The 24,529-nt window shown below is 40.3% G+C and overlaps 1 protein-coding gene across 4 annotated transcripts in view; it reads right to left on the bottom strand.

Moving 5' to 3' along the window:
- Window positions 1–24,529, bottom strand: part of ARHGAP39 (Rho GTPase activating protein 39) — a 327,894-nt gene continuing 303,365 nt past the window's right edge. For all 4 annotated transcript variants that reach the window (XM_031947348.1, XM_031947350.1, XM_031947346.1 and 1 more), the window contains 5 exons: window positions 18,606–18,679; window positions 11,490–11,689; window positions 8,559–8,650; window positions 2,547–2,716; window positions 1–722 (listed from right to left, as the gene is read on the bottom strand). In XM_031947348.1, coding sequence (XP_031803208.1) covers window positions 528–722; window positions 2,547–2,716; window positions 8,559–8,650; window positions 11,490–11,689; window positions 18,606–18,679 — 731 coding nt within the window. In that variant the 3' untranslated portion in view covers window positions 1–527. The remainder of the gene's footprint in view (window positions 723–2,546; window positions 2,717–8,558; window positions 8,651–11,489; window positions 11,690–18,605; window positions 18,680–24,529) is intronic.

The raw sequence follows: 24,529 nt of genomic DNA, 5'->3' as shown, positions 1-24,529 counted from the left end.
CAGACTTGCAGCGAGGGCTGGGCCCCCCACCCCACTGTTTTCTCCACACACCCAGCTTGTCTCCCCACCCTGTGCCGTGTCCTCCCCACAGGGTGCCTGTCTGCCTGTTCCACCACTGGTGGGCTCTGAGCCCACCTGTACTTCACTCCTCTTCCCGTGCTAACAGGAACAGCCAAGTGGCTACAGCCCATTGGGGGTTGGCCACAGGCCTGGGATTGGCTTGGCTCGGTTCAGCTCAGCTCCCCATCCCCTTCAGGCTCCCCGACCTCCGGTGTTTTTCTTAGTTAGCAGTGGGCCAGGTCCGCCATGCCCAGAAGAAAGAGTGCAGGAGGGGGCGGGGACTGGGCATCATTTGGCCCCAACTGAATTCCTGGCAAAATCTCCCTGGCCTGGGGTGATGCAGATGGACCCCTGTGGGGCAGGTGGGAGCCCTGGCCAGCAGGCAGTCCCCGTCTGTGTCTTATGTCTCTGTGCAGGGTGGGGAGCTGCAGGTGGGTGGGCAGGCATGGGGGCCGACCCCTGCGGTGCTATAGTACTCCCTCCATGAAGCTGGTATCCAGGTGCTGGATGAGGACGCGAAGGAAGGACATTTCCTTACGTGTGTTTTCAAAGATGATACGTGGGTCGTCTGACTGGCAGCGCAGGCAGTTGGGTGCCATCACCATAGCCAGGTTGCTGACATCCATCTTGGTGACGGCCACGTTGGCAGGCTGCACAAACACCTGTGTGGGCCAGTAAGAATGTTAAGAAAGCTGCAGGAATACTGCTGTCCAATGGGGATCAGGAACAGGGTTGCCAATGTGTGTATGGAAGAGACATCGGGGCCTGTAGGTCCCAGCACAGCCTTCCGGAGGCTTAGAGGAGAGGGGGATTCTTGTCAAGAAATAACCCCCTCCTGCTGGGTCCTGTTCTCATCTCCATCCTTTGACTCTCACTAGGAATGCTGACCTTTCCTTCCCAGAACTTGCCCTGTACTCTCTTCTTCGTCACTCCTGCTCTCTCCTGAGGCTCAGGCCCACATACAGGAAAGTGCTCAAGGCTGAGGTTCCAGGGCCTGGGCCAGGAGGTATCATAGCCTAGTGGAAAGAGCACTTGGTTTAGACTGAGTCCCAATTCTGGCTGTGCTATTGACTAGCTGTGTGACTGTGATCTATCTAGTGATGTGTTCCCTCTTCTCTACAATGAAGGGATTGATCTAGGCAATTCTTAAGGCCCTTCTACCTCCACATCCTATGAAAGAAGGCCCACTTTACTAGATCAGCTCCAAGATGGTAACTCTCTCAGCTAGACTCACAAGAGTCCAGAGATGGGGAAAAAAAAAAAAAAACCTTTCCCTTTATTCAAACCCCTTTATTTTTAACATAAGAAAATTACAGCTTAGACAGGGGACGGTTTTGGTTCAAAGTTCCTGGCAGAGCCCAGCCTGTGACATCCTTCTCCTGACAGCACTGCTTTCTGGCTCCCAGTCTCTTCTCACACTCTCTCCCTGCTGTTTATAGCTTCTGTAGTCTACTTTAAGTCTGGTTCATCATGACCCTTATCAGCTGGAGGCAGCTCTAGTGCATCTTGGAGCCTCACAACCAGCCTGTAAGGAAGGTACTGCAGTTATGATTATCCTTGTTTACTAGATGCAATTCAGAGAGGTTGTGTGACTGGTCCATGTGTCTCCAGGAAATTTTTATGCCATCACACTGTCTGCCAGTCCAGTTTCTATCTTAATGCTTCTAGTTTGGACCCCAAAAATTTCGGTTCCAGCTTCTACATGACAGCCATGAGCTATATTTTCTGGCGTTGGAATCACAATCTTTAGCCTTGATTCACAACTGTTCTCCATAGGAGGGCTCTCTAAAGTCAGGGCCAGGGTGTTTCACTCCACTATTTCTATTCCACAGAAACTAAGAGAAAACGAGTACCCAGGACACAATAAATGAAGGAAAGTACTTGACAGCAAAACTTTTTAGAAAGGCACATGTGGTTGCTCATAATAGATCTTAATAGATCTTACTTCTTGGAGGCAAGCAGGGTTAAGTGACTTGCCCAGGCTGACCTAGCTAGTAGGTGGCTGAGGCCAGGTTTGAACTCGGGTCTTAACAGACCCCAGGGTTGGGGCTCTCTCCACTGTACCAGCTGCTCCAGTAGCTTTCACTTCTAGAGTGCCTTAATGTTAATCAAATGCTAATTTCATAATAACTCTGTGGGATTCAAGTATGACTTCCCTTATTTTATAGATGATGAAACTGAGACAGAGAGTATTCTTCGTACAAGTAGAATGGAAAGGGAGTAGATCAGCTCAGAATCATGGGCTAGGAAGGCTCCAATATGGAATTCTAGCTGAGGTCTCCAATGTTCTTGGCTCTAGGGAGCCGTCTATTTTCTACTACCAGACATTGCCCTTCTTTAAAGAGCACACCCTGATTATGCCCAAACCTCCTACTTGTGCCAAGGGACCGAGGGTTTCCTGTTGTGATGAACTAGGTCTCATATTCTTATTACCCAATAACACAGAGAGGTCTAGTTCTAGGGCTTGGAGGCTCAGGGCCCATTACCTGGAGGAAGCGGATGAGGTAGCAGAGCACCATTCTGTTGATCCGGGGCAGGGAGTGGACGACAGCGATGGCGGCCTCAGGGTTTTCATAGTGTGTGATGCACTGCTCATAAAACTCATGGGGGATAAGGGGCTCCTCCAGCTCTCGATACCAGAGCTTTAACAGGGATGCTGGGAAGGGGAGAAGACAAAAAGAGAAAAAGGGGGAGACCGGCCCATCAGCATTTGTGTGGTGAGGTTGCTGGAGGCTTTAGCAGGTGGTGCTCAGTGGAATACTGGTCCTTTCAGAGTTAAGGCAGGTGAGAGAGGAATAAGCTCAGGGATTCAGGCTAACTTGGCATTTCATCAAAGAACAGATGGGGATCTGGAGAGAACTACCCATAAATGTTCCAGGCTCAACCTGGACTGAAAAGCTAAAGGAGAGAGGGGAAGAACAGCTGCATCTAGAGCCAATTGTGCCTTCACAGCAAAACTAACCCCTCCAAACCTTCTCCATTCTTCCTCCCATACTGTTGAACACCCCAGAACTGTTCTGAACACCACTAAAAGGATTGTGCCAAACAGATCTATAAATTCATGTTATAAACTGGGTCCTCACTGCTTCTACTTTCCTGTGGTTGACTGTCACACTCCTCAGAGTGGCTATTCCAAACCTTCTCTGTTCAGTTCAAGATCCTGAAATTTCTTTCATCAGTGAGAAAACTGAGATCATCATGGGCTCTCTCATCTCCCCTATTCAATGTAGCAAAAACCCTCTTTACATCTTCACTGGGTTCTTTCTCCTTTGCTCAATGTCTGAAGAAAAGTTGGTCCTTTCGTGAAGGGCAAGCCCTCTACTTCTGAGTTCTATGTCTTTTAAGAGTTGGCCTACTTGATTATTTCTGCATCTTCTTGCTTTTACTTCAAGTTCTCTTTATCTAACAGAATGTTTAAACTCCTTAAGAACAAGAATTGTTATTTTTGAATTTGTATCCCTTGAGCTGTACATAGCACAAATTAAGTGCCTAAGAAAGGCTTAATAAATTAAACTTAGTGGGTCATTCCCCACTTGCCTCCAAACATATACAACTTTCCCACATCTTTAAAAACCTTCACTTGAATAATTCCAATAGATTTGGGATAGAAAATGCCGTCTGTATCCAGAGAGAGAATGATGAAGATTGGAGCATACTATTATTTTCACTTTTTTTTCCTCATGGTTTTTCCAAACTTTTACCAACCTTTTGATTCTCCATGAAACTCTGAATCTATAACCCTTCTTCCTTTCATAGCCAAAATCCTAGAAATAATTGTCAGCATCTGCAATCTCCACTCCATTCCCTCAATGTCTATTTACTTATCAATCTTTTTTTAAATTATAGCTTATTTTCAAAATATATTCAAAGATAATTTCAGCATTCATCCTTGCAAAACCTTGTGTTCCAATTTTCTCTCTTCCCTCAGCCCCTCTCCTGCACAGCAAATACTTTAATATATGTTATACATGTGCAAGTCTTCTATACATATTTCCAGTTATGTTGCACAGTAAAAATCAGATCAAAAAGGAAAAAAATGAGAAAGCAAACAAAAAGCAAATAGACAACAACAAAAAAAAGTGAAAATATTATGTAGTAATCCACACCTGGATGCAGATGGCTCTCTCCATTACAAGACCATTGGAATTGGCATGAATCACCTTATTGCAAAGAGCCACCTCCATCAGAATTATCATATAATCTTTTTGTTGTCATGTACAATCATCTCCTGATTCTGTTCACTTCACTTAGCATCAGTTTATTATGTGAACTCTCTCTCTGAAATCATCCTGCTGATCATTTCTTATAGAAGAATAATATTCCATAACATTCATCTACCATAACTTATTCAGTCATTTCCCAACTAATAGGCATCCACTCAGTTTCCAGTTCCTTGCCATTACAAATATTTTTGCACGTGTGGGTCCTAAAACTTTATGATCTCTTTGATTATTAATTCTTTTGAAATCCAACTTCCAACACTATCACTCTACTGAAAGTACTCAAACATAATTTGGAATCCCTTAATTTTTAAATCCAATGGTGTTTTCTCTGTCATCAAACCTTTTGCTCCACTTTCAACTTTTGATACACTGTTGATGACAGTGTATCGCCTTTTCTGGTTTCTATAATAATACTCCCTCCTTATTCTTCTTGGTGTCCCTTAATCTCTCTCTTCTGCCCCATAAATGTGGGTGTCTCCTAAAGCTTTTTAGGGACTCCCTTTCATTCTCTCTTTATACTCTTATTAATTTCATCAAGGAAGTTCAATTATTATCTTTACACAAATGACTCCCAAATCTATATATCTAGGCTTAGTCTCTCTATAGAGTTCAGTTTTGTGTTACAAACTGCTTCCTAAAATATTATTATAAGAAATGATAAGCAGGCTGATTTCAGAAAAGCCTGGAAAAGACTTACATGAACTTTTACTAAGTAAAGTAAGTAGAACCAAAGGATATCATATACAGAAACAAAATTAAGTGATAATCAACTGTGATGGACTTGTCTCTTCTACAGTGAGGTTCTTTCAAGGCAATTCCAATAAACTTGGGATGGAAAGTGCCATCCCACATACAGAGTTGAGAACTATGATCAAAGCATAGTATTTTCACCTTTTTGTTATTTGTTTGCTTGTTTTTTCCCCTTTCTCATGTTTTTTCCTGATTTTTATTTTACAGCATGATGAATATGGAAATATGTTTAGAAAAGTACGTGTTTAATCTATATCAGATTGCTTACTACCTTGGGGGACAGGGGGAGAAATTTTTAGAACAAAAAGTTTTGCAAAGGTGAGTGTTGAAAACATCTTTGTATGTGTTTGGAAAAATAAAATGCTGCTTAAAAAAAAAACAAACAAACCCTGTTTCCTAAACATTTTCACCTGGACATTACTACCTCAAATTCAACATATCCAAAATGATACTCATAATCTATCCCCTTAAATTACCTTGCCTATTTTTATTGAGGGTACTACCAAACTCCCAGTTACTCAGATTGACAAATTAAAAATCTTTAATTCTTAAAAAAAAATTCCAAAAGTTTTTGTTAATATTTTTTGGTTTCATATCATCTTTACCTCTCTTTTTATCTATCACAGAGTCATTTCTTATAACAAAGAATAAAAAAGGGAGAAACAGTTGCTTATTTATTGCTCAGTCATGGTCAGTTCTTCATGATTCTGAACGATAATGCCCTTGAAAAGATGTTGTTGGCAAAAGTACTGGAGTGGTTTGACATTTCCTTTTCTAGTGGGTTAAGGAAAAAAGGGGTTAAGTGACTTGATTAAAGTACAAAGTGAATACTTATCTAAGTCTGGATATGAACTGAGATCTTTCTGACTCCAGGACTCACACAGCTGCTTCCAGTTCAGTAAAACTAACCAACATATCAAAAAAATCTGACATATTTGGGTCCCACAATCATATTGCCCCATCTATGCAAAGAAACAAGGGAAGGTAACCTTCTAATTATGTAATATTTTGTTCTTTCCTCACTCTCAGATACCATTTAATCATTTACCAAGTCTTATTGGTAAATCCACATCTCTCTTTATTCTTTTTTTCCCTTTGGTACTAACAAAGCCTCTACATCTCTCTCTTTTTTTTCTTGCTACTAACCAAACAACCATCCTAATTCACATCTTTACTACCTCTTGACTAGACTAAAATTAATCTCCCCGAGTCCATTTTCTTTCTTCTAAGAGAACTGAGGAGATTAGCAAAGCAAGTGGTTAATTGTGGGAATTGAATGAACCATAATGACCCAATCTTGTAACTCAATTTTGGAACTATTTCAGTTCCATTCCTATTCAGTTATAGTCTAGTCCAACTTCTGTCTTGTGAGAAAACTTGATTCAATTGTAGGAACTGGAAGAAAATCTTATTGTATTATTTGAAGCTAGCCGTGTACAACTGGGATACTGTACCAACTTTACTTGTTGCTTAGAGAGCCTTAATAAAGGAGTTAGATCTAAAAATTGATGCAAGTAGTTTTCTCACAATTGAACATCTCAAACAACCCATATATCTTCTCTGTACATTGGCCCTGTACTGATCAATTAATTTCCATGTTCCTTTGATTGTTTATAAACACTTGGGGGTAATGGGGCATATCTTTTTCCTGAATTCAGGGAAATGTACCTGTTTGCTCTGACATCCAATCTATAAAGTCTTTAATCTTTCATCTAATTAGAAATCAGATTATTTAATGCTACATTGTTGTCTTTTAATTAGTTGGCCTTATTTGATTGTTTTTAATGCATAAAAGTCTGTCTCTTCTCATTTTCTGAACCCAGACCTAAGCTGTGGAGATCTGGGGCCAGTTTGTTGGGCAACTGCCATGCATTGCTTTCTAAATAGATATGCTGGGGAAAAGGACCCATGTGTGCAAAAATGTTTGTGACAGCCCTTTTAGTAGTGGCAAGAAACTGGAAACAGAGTGGCTGCCTGTCAGTTGGGAAATGGCTGAATAAGTTATGGTATATGAATATAATAGAATATTATTGAAATGATGATGAGGATGATTTCAGAGAACTGGAGAGCTTATAAAAATTAAGTGAAATGAGCAGAACAAGGAGATCATGGTACATAGCAACAACAAGATGATCAAGTTTAGTGACTTTTCAACAATGAGGTGATTTAGGTCAGTTCCAATGGTCTTGTGATGGAGAGAGCCATTTGCACCCAGAGAGAGGACTGGGGACTGAGTGTGGGTCACAATATAGCATTTTCACCTTTTTGGGTTATTTTTTGCTTGCATTTTGTTTCCTTTCTCATTTTTTCCCTTTTTGATTTTATTTTTCTTGTGCAGCATGGTAATTGTGGAAATATGTATAGAAGAATTGCACATGTTTAACATATATTGGATTACTTGCTATCCAGAGGAAGGGGTGGGGGGAAGGGAGAGAGAAAAACATTTGGAACACAAAGTTCTGAATGTTGAAACCTATCTATGCATATGTTTTGGAAATAAAAAGCTTTAAAATTAAAAATAATAATTCAATATGCTGAGATTAGACTTTTGTTTCCTCAGTCATTTCATCTTTTATCTATCACACTTCTCTTGTGTATCTTCTATATAGCTGCCCAAAACAACTGGTTAATTAATTAGTTAAATCTAGACAGGTCATTACTTAGTTAAAAAACATTTTATCTGCGAAATAGAGTTCAAGTTCCTTTGTCTAGCATTCAGTGTCCTCCACAATCAGGATCTAACTAACTTTTCCAGCTTTATCTTAGATCATTCCCCTTCATGTACAAATCGTTCAGGCCAAACTGGATGAGTCACTTTGTCCTAAACATGCATTCCATTTTCCTGACTCCTGGCCTCATTATTTTTCTTGTCTATATTGTTCTCACTTTGCTTCTCTGCCCAATGAATCTCTACTATCCTTTAAAATTCCATCTACATATTAACTCCTCTATGAAGTCTTCCTGATTTCTATCATATCCTCCTTATGACTATCAGCACCCTGAGGCCAGAACTACCTTATTTAAACTTTATATTACATTCAAGATTGAATATAGAACTATTCTGAAATAGCAGGCCTTTAAATGGTAATTATGTATGATGTCTATGCAGTAAATATATGTGGCATGTATATGCATAATATGCATTACATATTCATTAAAACTGAATATGTAATTTTGAAAGAGGAAGTGTATGTTTATTTGTGGATAACTCTACTAAGATATGTGTGATGTGTTAGGCTGCTAATTTCCATCAGTTACATTGCATGCAGAAGATACAGGAGAGTCCATCTTGTGGCCTGGTAGGCCAGGTTGGCTAGGATAGACATTATAGCATTTGACTATCTCACCCTTCAGGAATGAGTGAGGTAGAGTAGAGTTAGTGATGGATATTACAGTGATAAAAGTTTTAGCTCCCAAGAAAACCTGGGTCTTCTCTGCAGTTTTCCTCAATGTTGGACCTTGTGCCAAGGAGGGTAGATGTTTTATGTCTAAAAATCTCAATATTTCTCTCTGCTCCACACTTACCAGGCACATGGGGGTCCTCCAGCCCTGTGGGGATCTTCCACTGATCCACCTGAAGCTTCAGAGCATTCACCTCATCAATGTCCCCAGGGACTCTGTGTGTGTGAGAGAGAGAGAGAGAGAGACAGAGAGAACTTTGGATGAAATTCTCTATAGACATTTCCTATTCCCAATGAGCTATCATAAAAGAGGGAGGAATAAGCATTTATCTAACACCTATTACATGCCAGACACTGTACTAAGTACTTTACACAACAACACCAGGAGACAGATGCTATTATTACCTCCATTTTATAGTTGATGAAACTGAAGCAAATGGAGGTGAAGTGATTTGCTCAGGATTACAGCTAGTCTGTGACTGAAGCTAGATTTGAATTCTGGTCTTCCTGATGCCCAGCCAACATTCTAACCACTGTGCAATCAGTACCCAGTCTGGCACACAGTCTTTGATATTTCTTGTGGTTCAAATTGTCAAACTGGACATTGGGGAGTCCTTCAAAGGACTCATTTCTTCTCACTGCCCTCACCCAGATTTTGGGTATTCTTGATCTGTGTCTTGGGAATTGGGAAACATGACTTGCCTCCATCCTTTGTTGGGAGACACACACTGATCTGTAGGTGCAGAACATATCCCAAGCTCGTTCCCCTCTTTATTCATCTCCCAAATGACCAGGCTAGGTTGAATGGTCTCTGGGATCCCTGTCAGCTCTAGACCAAGGTCTGTGACTCTGTAGCTCCCGTTTCTATAGTGGCCTAAAAACTGGCAAAACACTTTTCTTCGACCAGCAGGACTGACATGTTTATTATATGACAGGCACTGTGTTGAATGCTCAGGATAGAGTGAAAGGCAAAACACAGTCCCAGTCCTCGAGGAACTACATTCTAATGGGGGAGACAATATGCAAACAGCTAAGCATGTAATAGGTGGGCAAGCCTGAAAAAAGGCATGGGATCAAGAGAGAAGAGTTTCTAGTACAAGGAACAGCAAGGCCAGTGGAGCTGGCCAGGGTCACATAGCTACTAAATGCCTGAGGCTAGATTTGAACTCAGGTCTTCCTGACCTGAGGGGTTACACGCACAGCACAGAAGAAATCATCTAGTTCAATCTCATTTTACACAGAAGGAAACCCAAGGCCCAAAGATACAATGTGATCTAATCATGCTTTCAAAGCTGGACCTCTACTTCAGCGCCTCTGACTCTCAGAGCAATGCTTTCTAACTTCTACCACTTCTAAGGTTCTATTTAGACTCCAATCTGATGCTTGAGTGAAGGGGGAATAAAGGATAAGATAAAGGCTTAGCAGCTAGTAACAAAGGGGGTTAGGCAGAGAGAAAATGGTGGAAAAGAAGTCAGTGCAGGTTAGAAAAGCTAGTAGCTGGTGATGTGGGCTCCATGCATGGCTCCTCAGAAGGGCTGCCTAGCCTGGAACTAATCTTGGCATCCAGGATCTAAGGGCAAGAACTGCAGAAGCACCTTCATTCTCTGTGGGTCAGAGACTACTCAGTTCTTTCTGGTAGCTTCCAGAGCCATACCCAGGATGAGAACTGCAGAACTATGTAGGCCACCTTTCCTCCTCTCTGACTCTATCATTATGACACAGATTATGGTGTGGGAAAGAACTTTGGATGAATTTCTCTAAAGACATTTCCTACCCAGGAGAGTAGTCTTGTAGAAGAAGGGTCTGACTACTATATACTGGCTGCTAATCAATTACCACTAAAGAAGCAGGCAAGCTTATATGGATCTTGATGGTGAGGGGATCCAATGACCAATTTTCAAAGTCAGAGAGGTAAGCCCCAAAGTCCCAGGAAAATCACTGCCCATCAGGCCACCTTTTTTTTTTCATAGTCATTATCCAACGGAGCAGCACTTATGGAGATAGAATCTAATAAGTTCTTCTGAAAGAAGTCTACCCCCCCCTCAGCAATCACAGTTACTAAAGACCCAGAAAAGAAAGATTTACCACCACAATTCTTAGCAGTGTCATACGGCTTCAACTCTGTTGACCTGGTCACATTATTTGAATGCCAAATGTATGCTTGCCAAAAAGATTATCTTATGGAGAACTCACACAAGGCAAGTGCTTACAAGATGGTCAGGAAAAGCAACACTTTCAAGGTCTCTCTTAAGAACTTTAGAATTGATTGTGTGACATGGGAGACACTGGCACAAGACTGCCCACCATGGTGTGCCCTCATCAGAGAAGGTGCTGTGCTTTAAGAGGAAAGCAGAATTGAATTAGCTCAGAAGAAATGGGAAATACGCAAAGTTAGAGAAGCTGCCCCAAATGTTCATAGGGACTCTTTGTATCTGACCTGTGGCAGAGCATCTCGAGCTCATATTGGTCTGATGAGCCAGTTGGACACACTGTGACTTGACACTTACATGGTGGTGTCATTTTGGTCCTCTTTAAGAATGAAGGACAACAACCAACCAACCATATGGTTTAATACCAAAAACAAATATAATTTTGTCATTGGAAATTTCATTCAAGAAAATGTTTTCCTATCTGCTTTGGCAGTGCACCCTAAGGACCATGGAGTGTTTCCATCTGGACTTGCCGCTGTCTTCACTTATTAGAAAGTGAGCTGCAAGAGTGCAGGGACTGTCTGGCCTTTCTTTTTGTATCCCCAGAAAACAGCCCAATGATATGCATATAGTAAGCACTTAAGAGATACATTTTCTTTCATTGATTCATTTAGAGGCCATTCCTCCCAATTTATAAAATTGGACCCAGGAAAAGTAAAGTGATGTGCCCAGGAGAACCTAGCTAAGAGCTGGAACCTTTACTTCCCCAGCCACTCCCTTGTTGACCTGGAATCTGGACCCAGGGTCTTGGACTATAAATCCAGCCCTTCTTTGGTGTATTGTGACCCCATGGGGAGCAGGCCAGGACCTGGGGCCCTGCCTCCCCAGGTCCTGTCCCATGGTACCTGAATATGCCCTCAGTCTGGTCCCCGTTGAGGGCCAACACCTCCTCAGAAAGTCGTGTCTGAACCCAAGGTAGCTGCCGGTCAGGGTAGCGCTCTTTCTGCATGGCCAGGATATCTTGAAGAGCACTGCCAAACATGGAGGGACTGAAGACAGCATTCTTTGCATGTCGGATTTCCTCCATGTTAGGCTTCTTCAGGCCCTAGGAAGGTAAACATGTTGAAAGATAAAGTGAATAGGGTTTTACAGCAACCTTATGCCAGGGAACTTAGGGGAAACAATATTGGGGTCTGGGAGGAAAATGCAACAAAGGGAATGAGAAACCCATATAATCATGATGCTCAAGGAACTCTGGAGAACAAACAGGATCCAAGCACCATAGGCGTGGGATAAAGTCTTTCCCTATTACAGAGCTAGAGAAAAACAAAGCTTGATATATACATGCATTTGTATGTGTGAAAATAGGTAGGAATTCAAGCTCATAGGCAGCAGAAAACTCAACTTTTGGTTTGAAATGTATCAATAATCTCAGAGTCACAGAAGGAACCTCAGAGATCATATAGTCCAATTCCTTTTTTAACAAGAATTACCTCTATAACACAGTCATTAAGTGGTCTCTAGTGACTCCAGCAAAATCCCATATCATTTCTGGGTGGCTCTAATTGTCATTATTAGTTTGGTCTTCTAGATAGGTAGAACAAATTCAGTACCCTTTTCTTTTTTTATTTTTATTTAATAGCCTTTTATTTACAGGTTATATGCATGGGTAACTTCACAGCATTAATAATTGCCAAACCTCTTGTTCCAATTTTTCACCTCTTACCCCCCACCCCCTCCCCTAGATGGCAGGATGACCAGTAGATGTTAAATACATTAAAATATAAATTAGATACACAATAAGTATACATGACCAAAACGTTATTTTGCTGTACAAAAAGAATCAGACTCTGAAATATTATACAATTAGCTTGTGAAGGAAATAAAAAATGCAGGTGGGCATAAATATAGGGATTGGGAATTCAATGTAATGGTTTTTAGTCATCTCCCAGAGTTCTTTCTCTGGGTGTAGCTGGTTCAGTTCATCAGTACCCAAGAGGGTACTTCATGACAGCCCTTCCAATATCCAAGCACAATAAGTGTGTGTTGGCCCCTTTTTTAGACTTAACATAATAAGTTCCAATTTGCTATGGTTTTGAGGAATTTCACCATCTTGGTCACAAAATGGTGCCTATAACTGAACAGAATGGCTAAATTGAGGTCTGATCAGAAAGGAATGTTGCTCTTCAGGTTTAGGACACTATGCCTCTCCTTATGTAGACTGAAGTTTCATAAGTTTTTTTGGTTGTTATGTCACACTACTAACTTTACAACATTGAGCTTTCACAAGTCCACTAACAGATCTAATACCTTTTTTTCAGATGAAAGAAAATAGATCATAGCACTGGATAGATGTATTTGAGAGTCATCTGTCTGTAAGATAATTGCACAATTAGGAATTGATGAAATCACCAAGGGATATAGTATACAGAAGAGAGACAAGAGGGGAAAGGACCAGGGATAGAGCCTTGTGGAATGTTCATATTGAACAGCCAAGGAATGACTGATGTCCAGCAATGGGCTCTGAGGAGGAATTTGTCAACTAGGTAGAAGAACCAGGAGTGAGCAGTATCACAGAACCCAAGGAAAAATAGAATGCTGAGCAAGAAGATGTGGCTGACAGTGTCAAAAGATGAATATAGGTTATTGAGGATGAGGACAGAGAAGAAGCCTTCAGATTAAGCTGTTAAAAGATTGCTGATAATATATGAGATAACAATTTTAATAGGATGGTACTCTTGGAAGCTAGAATGTAAAGGGGTTGAGTGCATAGATAGAGAGAATAAAGCTAACAAGTACTAAATGCTTGGCTTTAAAAAGTTTAAGACTGTATGAACACATATATATACACACACATATATGCATGCATATATTATACATGTACACACATAATACACATAGATACAGTATATTTACACTCATATATGTATATGTATACACATACACATACACACACACAGAGGAAACTTGAATAGAAACAGTAGGATCAGGTAAAAGTTTTCTTGGGATTTAAAATACCTGAGTACGTTTATAGAAAACAAGGGAGGAGCCAGAGAAAAATTAATGATGAGAAAAAAAGAATGATTAAGGGAATGAGGAAGATATGAGAAAATGGGATCAGGAGTATAAGTAAAAAGGTAGGTTTTGACAAGATAAGTTATTTCTTCCTCAAAGATTAGAGCAAAAAATGAAAGACTGGAGGATGATATAGAAAAATCCTGAGATGAGTAAGAGAATAAAAAATTTTATTACAGATATCTTTGAATTTCTCGATTAACTAGAATGTGAAGTCATCTACTGGTGAGCAAAGTAAAATCCTGGGGGCCTGAAGAGAAAGAAAAAGGTCTGGAAAGGAGTATGATGGAGGGAATATTAGGGTGTCTGTATATCAAGGAAGTCTAGATGAGATCATATAATGTCAATTTGGAGTACAAACTACCAACATATCTTTGAGTTCTTCCAGTGGCAATCAGCAGCCCAGAGGTATGGAAAGTAGCAATAGAGTATTCTGATTGTGAGGATGACCTGCAATAGGAGGTTTAGCTAAAAAAGCTAGGGATGTTTCACCTGGAGAAGAGAGATTCTGTTTATTCTGCCTAACTCAGGGGACAGAATTTGGAATAGCAGGTGGAAGTTGCGAAGACAAACATACATTTAAGCTCTACATAAAGAAAACCTTCCTAACTATAGAGGTATTTAAATGAACTAGCTCCAGAGGTGGTAGGCTACTCCTCCCTGAGGGACTCAAGCAGAGGCTGAAGGAATGTTGTGAAGGAATTCTGGTTTAGGTATGGATTGGACTAGATGGCCTGTGAGGTTCTTTTGAACTCTTGAGATTGTGATGCTATGTTACATGCTATGTCACTGTCCTCATTGGTCCTAGGATGAGCCTGTTATAGAAACTGAGCATGTAGGGAGAAGGAGGTGTTTCCTGGAGGTGTGCTGAAGCCTTTGCCATACAATATTCTTCCCTTCCAGGTATTCACCCACAGGAAGCACCCAAATGACAAATCATGAATTGGGGAAATACGTACAGACAGTTCTTACTTTGCATAAGTGGACTGTTTTACAGATTTCTATATAAAACAATTTTTATGTAATACAAATTTGGGGAAGAGAGGGAAGGAGGGAGGAAGGTGGCTGTGGGTCTATGGAGGGAGGGTGATAGCACACGGTTCAAAGACAAATGGGAGCTGGGGACAGAGAAGTGAGAGCAGGAGAAGGAAAGCATTGGAGCTGGAGCCAGACATGTTGGGCCTGGCTAGAACTAAGAGAAAAAAACATCCCGGGGCACACATGTGTTTGGGGGCTGGAAATGGATACAGACAAGAGAGGATGGATGGGTGACCTGCAGGGACCAGAGCCAGGCACTAGGTACTTAACTAAGATGGATGGCAGGCAGACATGCAGGGACCTGGAAGGTGGGTGAAATAGGACAAAGGTTTCCTTTCTCAGTGCAGAAGGGTTTTAAGTTAGGCTCTAGATCTGGTGGCAGTGAAGGTCTCTTTGAATCAGTTCTCCTTTCACTTGGAGAGTTTTCTTTGATAGGAGGTGGTAATAGGTCACAGAGCACTGAGCCGAGATACAGGAGTAGATAGAAAGAGAAAGAGAGAAAGCACAGTTCTATGCAGTAAAGTTAACAGTAATTTTTGGGAATGAGAATTTTTCAGAATTCTTAAATTTACCTAATATGGATTTATATAAAGTGAGAACTGTATAAAATTTTATGGGTTTACTGACCATGAAAATGTGAGGCTATGTTCACAGCAATACTTTTTTTTTTAAATAGTTTTTTATTTACGAGTTATATGCATCCGTAATTTTACAGGATTGACAACTGCCAAATCTTTTGTTCCAATTTTTCCCCTCCTTCCCCTCACCCCCTCCCCTAGATGGCAGGATGACCAATACATGTTAAATATATTAAAGTATAAATTAAATACAAAATAAGTATACGTGTCCAAACCATTATTTTGCTGTACAAAAAGAATCGGACTCTGAAATATTGCAAAATTAGCCTGTGAAGGAAATTAAAAAAAATGCAGGCAGGCAAAAATATAGGGATTGGGAATTCAATGTAATGGTTCTTAGTCATCCCCCAGAGTTCTTTCACTGGGTGTAGCTGGTTCAGTTCATTACTGCTCCATTGGAACTGATTTGGTCCATCTCATTGCTGAAGATGGCCAGGTCCATCAGAATTGATCATCATATAGTATTGTTGTTGAAGTATATAATGATCTCCTGGTCTTGCTCATTTCACTCAGCATGAGTTCGTATAAGTCTCTCCAGACCTTTCTGAAATCATCCTGTTGGTCATTTCTTAATGAACAATAATATTCCATAATATTCATATACCACAATTTATTCAGCCATTCTCCAATTGATGGGCATCCACTCAGTTTTCAGTTTCTGCCATTACAAAGATGGCTGCCATAAACATTCTCACAGCAACATTTTTTAACACAGTCAAGAATTGAAAAAGAATTGAATGCACACCAATCAGAGAATGTCTAAACAAGTTGTGGCACATGGATATAATGAGACATGACTGTGCCATCATAAGAAAAGATAAATTTGAAGAATCAGAGAAATATGGAAAGACACATAAAATGAAACAATTAAATAGGGCTGGGAAAATAATATATACATTGACAGAAATGCAAATGGAAGAGAACAGTACAAAGAAATTGAACATAGTATAATTATAATGATTAAGCTTGGCGATAGAGATAGAAGAGTTGGGAAAATGTATCTCTGTTCCTTCACCCAAGAGGATTTCTATTATGGTACATATGCTGTCAAGACTCAGTGAATATAATGATTATTTTTTCTTTCTGATTGAGGCAATTGGGGTTAAGTGACTTGCCCAAGGTCACACAGCTAGGAGGTGTTAAGTGTCTGAGGCCATATTTGAACTCAGGTAGTCCTGACTTCAGGACTGGTGCTCTACCCACTGCACCATCTAGCATCTATGGTTTTTGCTGAACTGTATTTCCTTTTTCTTTTGAAATCTTTGTTGGAAAGGAAAGTTCACTAGGTTAGGGAAGGTTAGAATATTTTTGTAAAAGATATTATGAAATGGACTGCTAATTAGTTATTGGATGGTCACTCCTTTTCGAGATCCTTCTCAATTCTAAAATTATATGGTTTTGTGACTATCAATTGAAATAGCTGGATGATGGAGAAGGAGATAGTTGCAGACAGGCAAGTTTTATTTTAAGCAGTCAGTCAATCAACAAGCATTTATTAAGTGCCTACTATGTGTCAAGTACAGTACTAAGAACTGGGTGGAAAAACAAAAAAAGGCAAAAGACATTTTCTGCCTCTGAGGAGTTGACAATCTAATGGGGGAAGAGAGCAAGCAAATAACTATGTACAAACAAGCTTTGCACAGGATTAAAACATAATCAATAGAGAGAAAACATCAGAACTAAGAGAGATTGGGAAAGGCTTATGTAGAAGGTAGGATTTTACTTGGAACTTGAAGCCAAGGGATAGAGATGTGAATATATTTCATAACCAGTGAAAATGCCAAGAACCAAGAGATGGAATGTCTTGTTCAAGGAGATTGGATGAAAAAAGTACCTGGAGAGGGGAAGGGAGGGAAGGAAAAAGAAAGAAGGAGGGAGGGAGAGGGAAGAGGGGGGGAGAGAGAGAGAGAGAGAGAGAGAGAGAGAGAGAGAGTGAGTGTGTCCAAACAGTGGATTTTATATTTAATCATGGTAATGACAGGCAGTTACTACTACAGAAGGAGAGTAGGGGGCACAAGAGACTCAAGATGCAGAAGTGTGCTGGATCCAGCTCCAAGCCTGACATTTTTAGTGTGAGCATTTACACTTTAGAAATGGACTCAAGTTATTGTTTAGTTCACTGAGAAAACTAAAGATGCATTAATAACGCAGATTGTGGGTTGTGTACACACTTCCACTTGTGAAAAGATGGCTGTTTTAACAGCAAACTTTGTAGATATCTACTAGCTCTAAATCTTCAATTCTATCATTTCTTTATGGAGCCCCTGCTGGGGAATACGACTGCCACCACGTGGTCAAAATGGCCAGTGTTGTTATTCCCTAAAAGCCAGATTCCTCAGGCTATAAGGGCATGAGGGTCAGTAAAAGGCATTGCTCAGAGTCCAGTGGGAGCAAAAGTGTTCATAGGGCTTCTGGTACTGCCCTTGTGCCCAGGGATCCTCTTCATAAGCTGGGTAAGTCTCTGGCTACAGTCTTACCTTTTTAGCTTCTTAACTCTCTGCCTAGCAAAGTGCAGTGGAAAGAACTCTTTGTAGAATGACAAAGGGAAAGTAACGTCATTACCCTGACTGCTTCAGAGAGTATTCTATAAGCTTCCAATACCTTAATCACAATTATCATCAATATTATCTGGGCTCTTCAAGGTAGGGGAAGTATGTGTAGACAGCTAGAGATAGGGTCACTGTAATTTGATGCTAGGGGACTAGTTTCTTGATGTTCTTTTGTTCAAGCTCTTTTAGAACTCTCTATAGCTTGAAGGATTTGTAATTTAGCATCCGGGTCTTGCTCATTTGACACTAGTTTTTCTATAAGACTTTTCAATTATCCCATCCTCACAAGGATCCCTCTTTTGTCTTTGTTCTGGCCCTGGACTATCTTGCCTTTGCTACTTGTAAAGCTCTTAGCATTTCATGTCCAGAACTGTCTTTTCAAATGGCTCTGGAGTTAGAGTTTGCATAGGATTGCCTTGGAAGGGGCCAGAATAGTATCTGTTAGAGTCAAGGGGAGAGGCTGAGTGGTCATCTGAAAGAAGATGAAACATACAAGTACATATATATGAACATTCAGCAGGGGCCTGTTGTCCACACTGACAAGCCTATGTGCTACCATGTACAGTTTCTGCCCCTCTCCTTTCCTCTGAGATTAAGAGGAACAAAGAACGCTTCTTGGACAAGTTTTTCCTGGGGATCCTTCTCTAAGCCAGGTGGCCCATACCCATTCTACCAGCCCTGCAAAAGGAGCCAAAGGAAAAGGAAGGAAAGAGACCAATACCTTTTTGGCTCCTGTCAAAGCAGCCTTCTGGAGCTTGTTGTAACAATACTTGGCATATGTGCTTATCGCCACTCCTGAAAGGAAAAAAAAACACAATTAACCTCCATGCCTCATGAAGGAAGTTGGAACCCAGTTCAACCTAGCTCTAGTAGGCAGAAAGAAGAATGGAAAAAAGGGCAAAAACTCCCTAAATTTGAAACCCCAACTTGAACTCTATGGTAGAATTTTTGCAGCAGTAGTACCCTTTAGGAAATGGAACTGTGTTTTCCAGCCAAGAAGAAGGTGGATGGAAAATGGAACGACAGTATTGCTGTCAGTGTGATGTGACTGTCGGTGTAAAAGTGGGTCCATGTGTTTTGAGTCTTTGTATTTGAGTTTTAGTTCATGTATATATGAGTATAAAAATGTACAGATAAAAGAACATGGCTGTGTTAGTTTGTAGGTGAGTCTACATGGTTTACAATCTATGATCAGAAAATGAGTGTACCAGTGTCATTCCCTGGAAGGTGGAAGGTGTATGCATGAATTTATTTCATATCAACACCCACCCACTGATCCTCTGGGAACAAAAGCCAAAGATACATTAGTAGCTCTCTATCACTTTTTTATTTTTATTTTTTAAGGGGGGAGGCATGTCTTCTGTTTTAGATGGGGACCAGGTACCATTTCTATTTGCCAGCAGGTCTAAAAATGTAGTGGGGTGAAATGGAAAGAATGCTGGATTGGGCAGCAGAAACTGGGCTTAAATGCTAGTTCCAATATTACTAATTGGGTGACCTCAATCAAATCATTTCACTTTTTTGAGCCTCAGTCTCTTCATCTACAGAGAAGATAATATTCCTAGGATAATCTATACTACAGGGATATTATAAGGAAAACATTTGGTAAATCTTGGTGTTTTAGACACAGGATCTGTATTTATTATTTTTGGTTGTTTTCCTGCCCTGTGAGTCTGCCAGTACATCTTGGTGCCTAGTATACCTCTAATACTATTTGACTGAAGGGTAGGAACTGTCCTAATTACTGGCTGAGCCCTTAATGGTCATATCTAGACATCTTTGGGATGATAGTGAGACCGCTGGTAGCCCAGTGGATAGAATACTGGGTTTGCAGTCAGGAAAACTTGAGTTCAAATGCAGCCCCAGATACTTCCTAGCTGTGTGACCCTGGACAAGTCACTTCATCTATGTGCCTTAGTTTCTTCAACTGCAAAATAGGGATAATAATAGCATTTATTTCACAGCATTGTTGGGAGCAACAAGTGAGATAATATTTGTAAAGCTTTTTGCAAAAAGCTCTTTAAAGTGCCATGTAAAAGCCATACAAGTAAATAAAACAATAAAAAATCACTGTTATCCTTGGGCCTGGTCCTACTGGCAACAGAATCTTAGTCCTGATAGCATCATCTGATTTTGCTAACCTGATTCTAGTCTTGAAGGTAAAATGAGTTAGTTTAGAAATCCTGATAACTAGAAGTCTTCAAGAATTGGTTGGGTGGCCTCTTGTTGGAGACAGTAGAGGAAATTTCCACTTAGATACAATTAGACTAGAATGTCACTGTATTATCTTTGACTTTGTTGTCTTCATCAACAGCCTTATCTTATAAATGAGGCCTTTATATCATGTCATGGTTATAGCAGGCAGTAAATGCATATTGATTAACTTATTATAGGACTGAATTAAAATGAATGCTCAATAGCAAACTTAAGTTTATCGCCTGAATGGAGATGTCAAACAAGGGGATCTCCAGTGAAGCATCTTTAACAATTCCAAGGAGTCAGGTTTCTTTAGGAAGAGGAAATAAGGGGAAGGTAGGAGGCAGAATTAGGGATGTTTTCACATTTCATTTTTACCATTTCAATAATTCATTGAGGCAGCTGCTTTGTTTCTCAAGCCAGATTTCTTTTTCCAAACTGAGGAAAGTATGAAAATAGCAAGTGCTATGGCAAAAGACCATGCTGGAGATTTGGGGCTGGATAGAAACCTCCTAAGAAAGGAAGCTGATAGGGATATCTTTAGAAGTCATACTAAACATGGGTTTGGGCAAAGAGGCAGAATACTAGAATGATATAGAGGTGACAGTCCTGCTATACTCTGCCTTAGACCAACCACACGGAATATTTTGTTTGGTTCGGGACACCATATTTTAGGAAGAATATTGAAAAGCTGGAGAGTATCCAGAGGAAGGGAAATCTCGATGGTGAGGGGGACAGGAAACCATCCTACATGAGGAGAAACAGGGAAAGTTTATCCTGGAAAATAGAAGGGATATGAGAGCTATTTTCAAGTATATGAAGGACTGTCATGTGGAAAAGGAATTAGATTGTCACTATTTGGCCCCAGAGGGCTTAACCAGAAGCAATGGGTGGAAGTGACAAAAGAGATATATTGATTTGATAAGGAAAACCTTCTAATAGTCTAACAGTGGCATGAACTACTGTGCTGGGTAGTGAAGACCTTTGAAGATCTATAAGTTGTGGCTGACTGACCATCTGTCAATTTAAAAATCTGTTCAAATAAGCTGGATTAAATCCTAGCTTCTTAAACTGTGGGTTGTGCCCCCATACCTGATCTCAAGATTATGACTTCTTATCAGTAAATATTTTATTTGTAAACCTCTTTTATGTATCTATAAATCTGGGGTTATGTAAAAATTTTTCAGACAAAAAGGAGTCACAAGTGGAAAAGTTTAAGAAGCCCCAGTTAAATGACCTCGGAGCTCCCTTTTAATTCTGAGGTCCTGGACTCCATGAGGAGAGGGTGACTGAAGGAGGAAGGAAGAGGTGGGAGGAGGGTTTCAAGAGCATTTCAGGGTCAGGCTGGAGAGATTCAGAGCTTCTGCTCTTGCTTTTCTCTTTCCAGGAGGCAGTGAATCAGAGGTTCTTATGACAAAGACTGGAACATCATCTGATCCAGGTCCTGTGTTTTATAGAGGGAAATGGAGGCCTAGAGAGGGGAAATACTTTGTCCAAGGTCACTTAGGCACTATGTAATGGAATTAAAATTCAAACCCAGGTTTTCTGTTCCTAAACCTAGGCCTCTTTCCACTATGTTGGTATTTACTAACAAATAATGCACACTGCTATTATGATTTCTTATGACTTCTTCATAGGAAGGTTGAAATGGTCTACATGGATTCTTAGTGAGAGTGGCTGTGGGCAATAAGTGGGCAGAAAGATGTCTCCCACTCTTGTACTGCAGGGACACAGCTCTCAGTGGCATGGAGTCTGCTGTGGGATTCCACAAGGACTCTGGGATCATGGCCCTTCCGGTTGTGTTTATACAACTCCACGGGGATCATCTTCAAGGCACATTTCTCTCCTGGCTGTATCAATGAGGGACTCTATCTCCATTTCTACTGGAGACTTTCCAGATGCTGTAGGATTTCATAAAGGCTAATTCTCAGGATGCATTCCTACTTCTCCTTATCAGAGAAGCTGTAATGCTTTGGAGTACCAGGCTTTTCACATGGCACATTAGAAAGGACTCTGTCCCAGAAAGTAGTCATAGACTACAACAAAGAGTTGAAAGAGGAATCAGGAGCTTTGTTAGAATTCCTGAGCTCAGCTCAAGTGCTACCTCTTACACGACTGTCTCAGTTACTAGAGCTCCCCTCATTAAACTAATCAGATAACAAGCATTTATGAAGTGTCTCTGTGCCAGACACTTTTTGGCACTGGAAATGCCAAAACAAAAATGAAATAGTTCTTGCATTTTTCTATGAGAGAAGTATGTTCATAATTAATTTTATAATAAATATTTATGATGTATATTTTATAATAATTTTACATACCCAAATATTTAAAAACACATAAAATAAAGACAAAGTAATTTCAAGGGAGGAGGGTACTAGCATCTGGGAGGATTATGAAAGGCCACATATGATCTGAGCTTTGGAAGAAAATCATAATTCTACAAGTGCAGATGAGGAAGGGCATTGCAAGCATGAGGAAGCCTGTGGAAAAGCTAAAGAGGGGAAACAGTAGGTTGTACATGAAGAACAGCAACAAGGTTAGTGAGGGTGGAATGTAGAGTATGTGAAGGAAATTAATGAATAAGTCTGGAAAGGTCTATATTTTGTGTGTGTGTGTGTGTATGTAAAAATACACACCACCACACACACATAAACATAAATAATTTATCTGAGCATGTTATGTTTCCCCCCAACAACTTTAAGCTCCTTGAGGGCAGGGCCTGTTGAATGTTTTTTCTGAATTCCTTGCACCTAGCACAGTGCAAGGCATGGAAGTGGGAGCTTAATAATTGCTTGTTAAATTAACTATTCTAACAATACCAAAAACAGATATAGCTATTAGAATAATCCTGGACAAGTGGCCATTTATTCTTCCCTTGAAGACTTAGAGTGATGGAAAACTAATTGCTATACAAGACAGCCCATGCACTTTTAGACAGCTCTAATTATTAGGAAGTTTTTCTTTCTATGGAGCTAAAAATCTGCAGCTCTACAATCTATTCTTTGCCCCTGTCTCTGCCTTCTATGGCCAAGTATATGAAGATAAGTTATCCTGACTCTCTAACTCTTCTCTTTTTCTAAAAAAATCTCCAGTTCCTTTAGTGATCCTTAAACAATTTTGCGTTCAGTTCTCTCTCTGTTCTGGTGCCCTTTTCTGGACCTACTCCAGTTTTTTATTGGCTTCTGTAATATGTGATACAAAAATCCAGATATGGTCTGACCAAAAGAGAGAAGAATGGAATAGCTTTGTTCTGGACACTGCTTCAATGAATGCAGTCCAGATCATGTTAGCATTTTTGGCTGCCATGTCACAACGCTAATTTATAGTGAACTTGCATTCCACTAAGATTTCCGAATCTTAATGCAAGAGCATTGCTACACCTCCTCCTCCATCTCGTGAAATGTGAACTTTATATTTATCCTTATTGAATTTCAATATTCAATAAAGACAAAGTAATTTCAAGGGAAAGAAGGTAAGAAATATTCCATTTTATTCCATTCAGTTCATCACTCCAGCCTGTTGGGATCTCTGGAAGCCTTCCTGATTCTATCAATGTTTTAGCTCTCTTTGTCCCAGTTTTCAGTCATCTTCTTGATGACTAGCATTTTTTCCCATATATTTTACTGACTCAAGTATGGCTTATGTGGGCTTGTTAATCCTAAGAAGTGGGGCCAAGTCCTTTACTTTTTCCATTTTCCTGAACCTTGTGACATGCAGTTTTTACTGACTGATAGGAAGTAGGAAGACAATCTATGGAGAAATCTTCTCTGCAGAGATAGATAGGCCAAGGCATCTGGAAAGAAAGTCAGGGATTCCTATACATATGCCCCAACAAGACCAAGTCTGAGTGGCAGTAAAAAGGCAGTGTATTATGAGAAGAAGATATTCCTTTGTAAATGGGAGCTCAGAAGAATAGGTAACTCCATGGGTTTCTTACCCTGGTCATCCCCCAACAGGCCAGGTTGTGTATTAGGCTACTATTGGTCTACAATCCAGAAAAATGAGTCTATCTCACTTACAGAGAAGACTTGATCAAAACAATTTACAGTGGCTGGCCCTGGGCATACTTGAGGAAGTAGCCAGTGACACGTACTTACCTATCTGGACTAACATTTTGGCATGAAAAGAGTGGCCCTGCTCCCATTCCCACCCATATATCCTCATACAGAAAGCAGAAATTTTAGCATGAAAATGCCCTAGAGCAATAAGATGTAAGAAGACATCAGAGGCACAGTTAGCCAGAGAGGGCTGGGCTCACAGTCTCCAGACATTAAAAACGTCTCTCTCTATTGTCAGTTCCTAGCCCCACCAAATTCAAGGGGGGACAATCTGAAGGAAAAAAATTAACTTCAAAAATTCAATTTCTGGTTTAAATTTTTAAATTTAACTAACTACCTCTATGATGCCAATTCTCTTATCCCTCCCATCCCTCAAAAAAGCTTAGTTTAA

This window comes from Sarcophilus harrisii, chromosome 1, assembly GCF_902635505.1.
Source record: "Sarcophilus harrisii chromosome 1, mSarHar1.11, whole genome shotgun sequence".
Lineage (NCBI taxonomy): Eukaryota > Metazoa > Chordata > Mammalia > Dasyuromorphia > Dasyuridae > Sarcophilus > Sarcophilus harrisii.
This window is presented reverse-complemented; position numbering and strand designations above follow the sequence as displayed.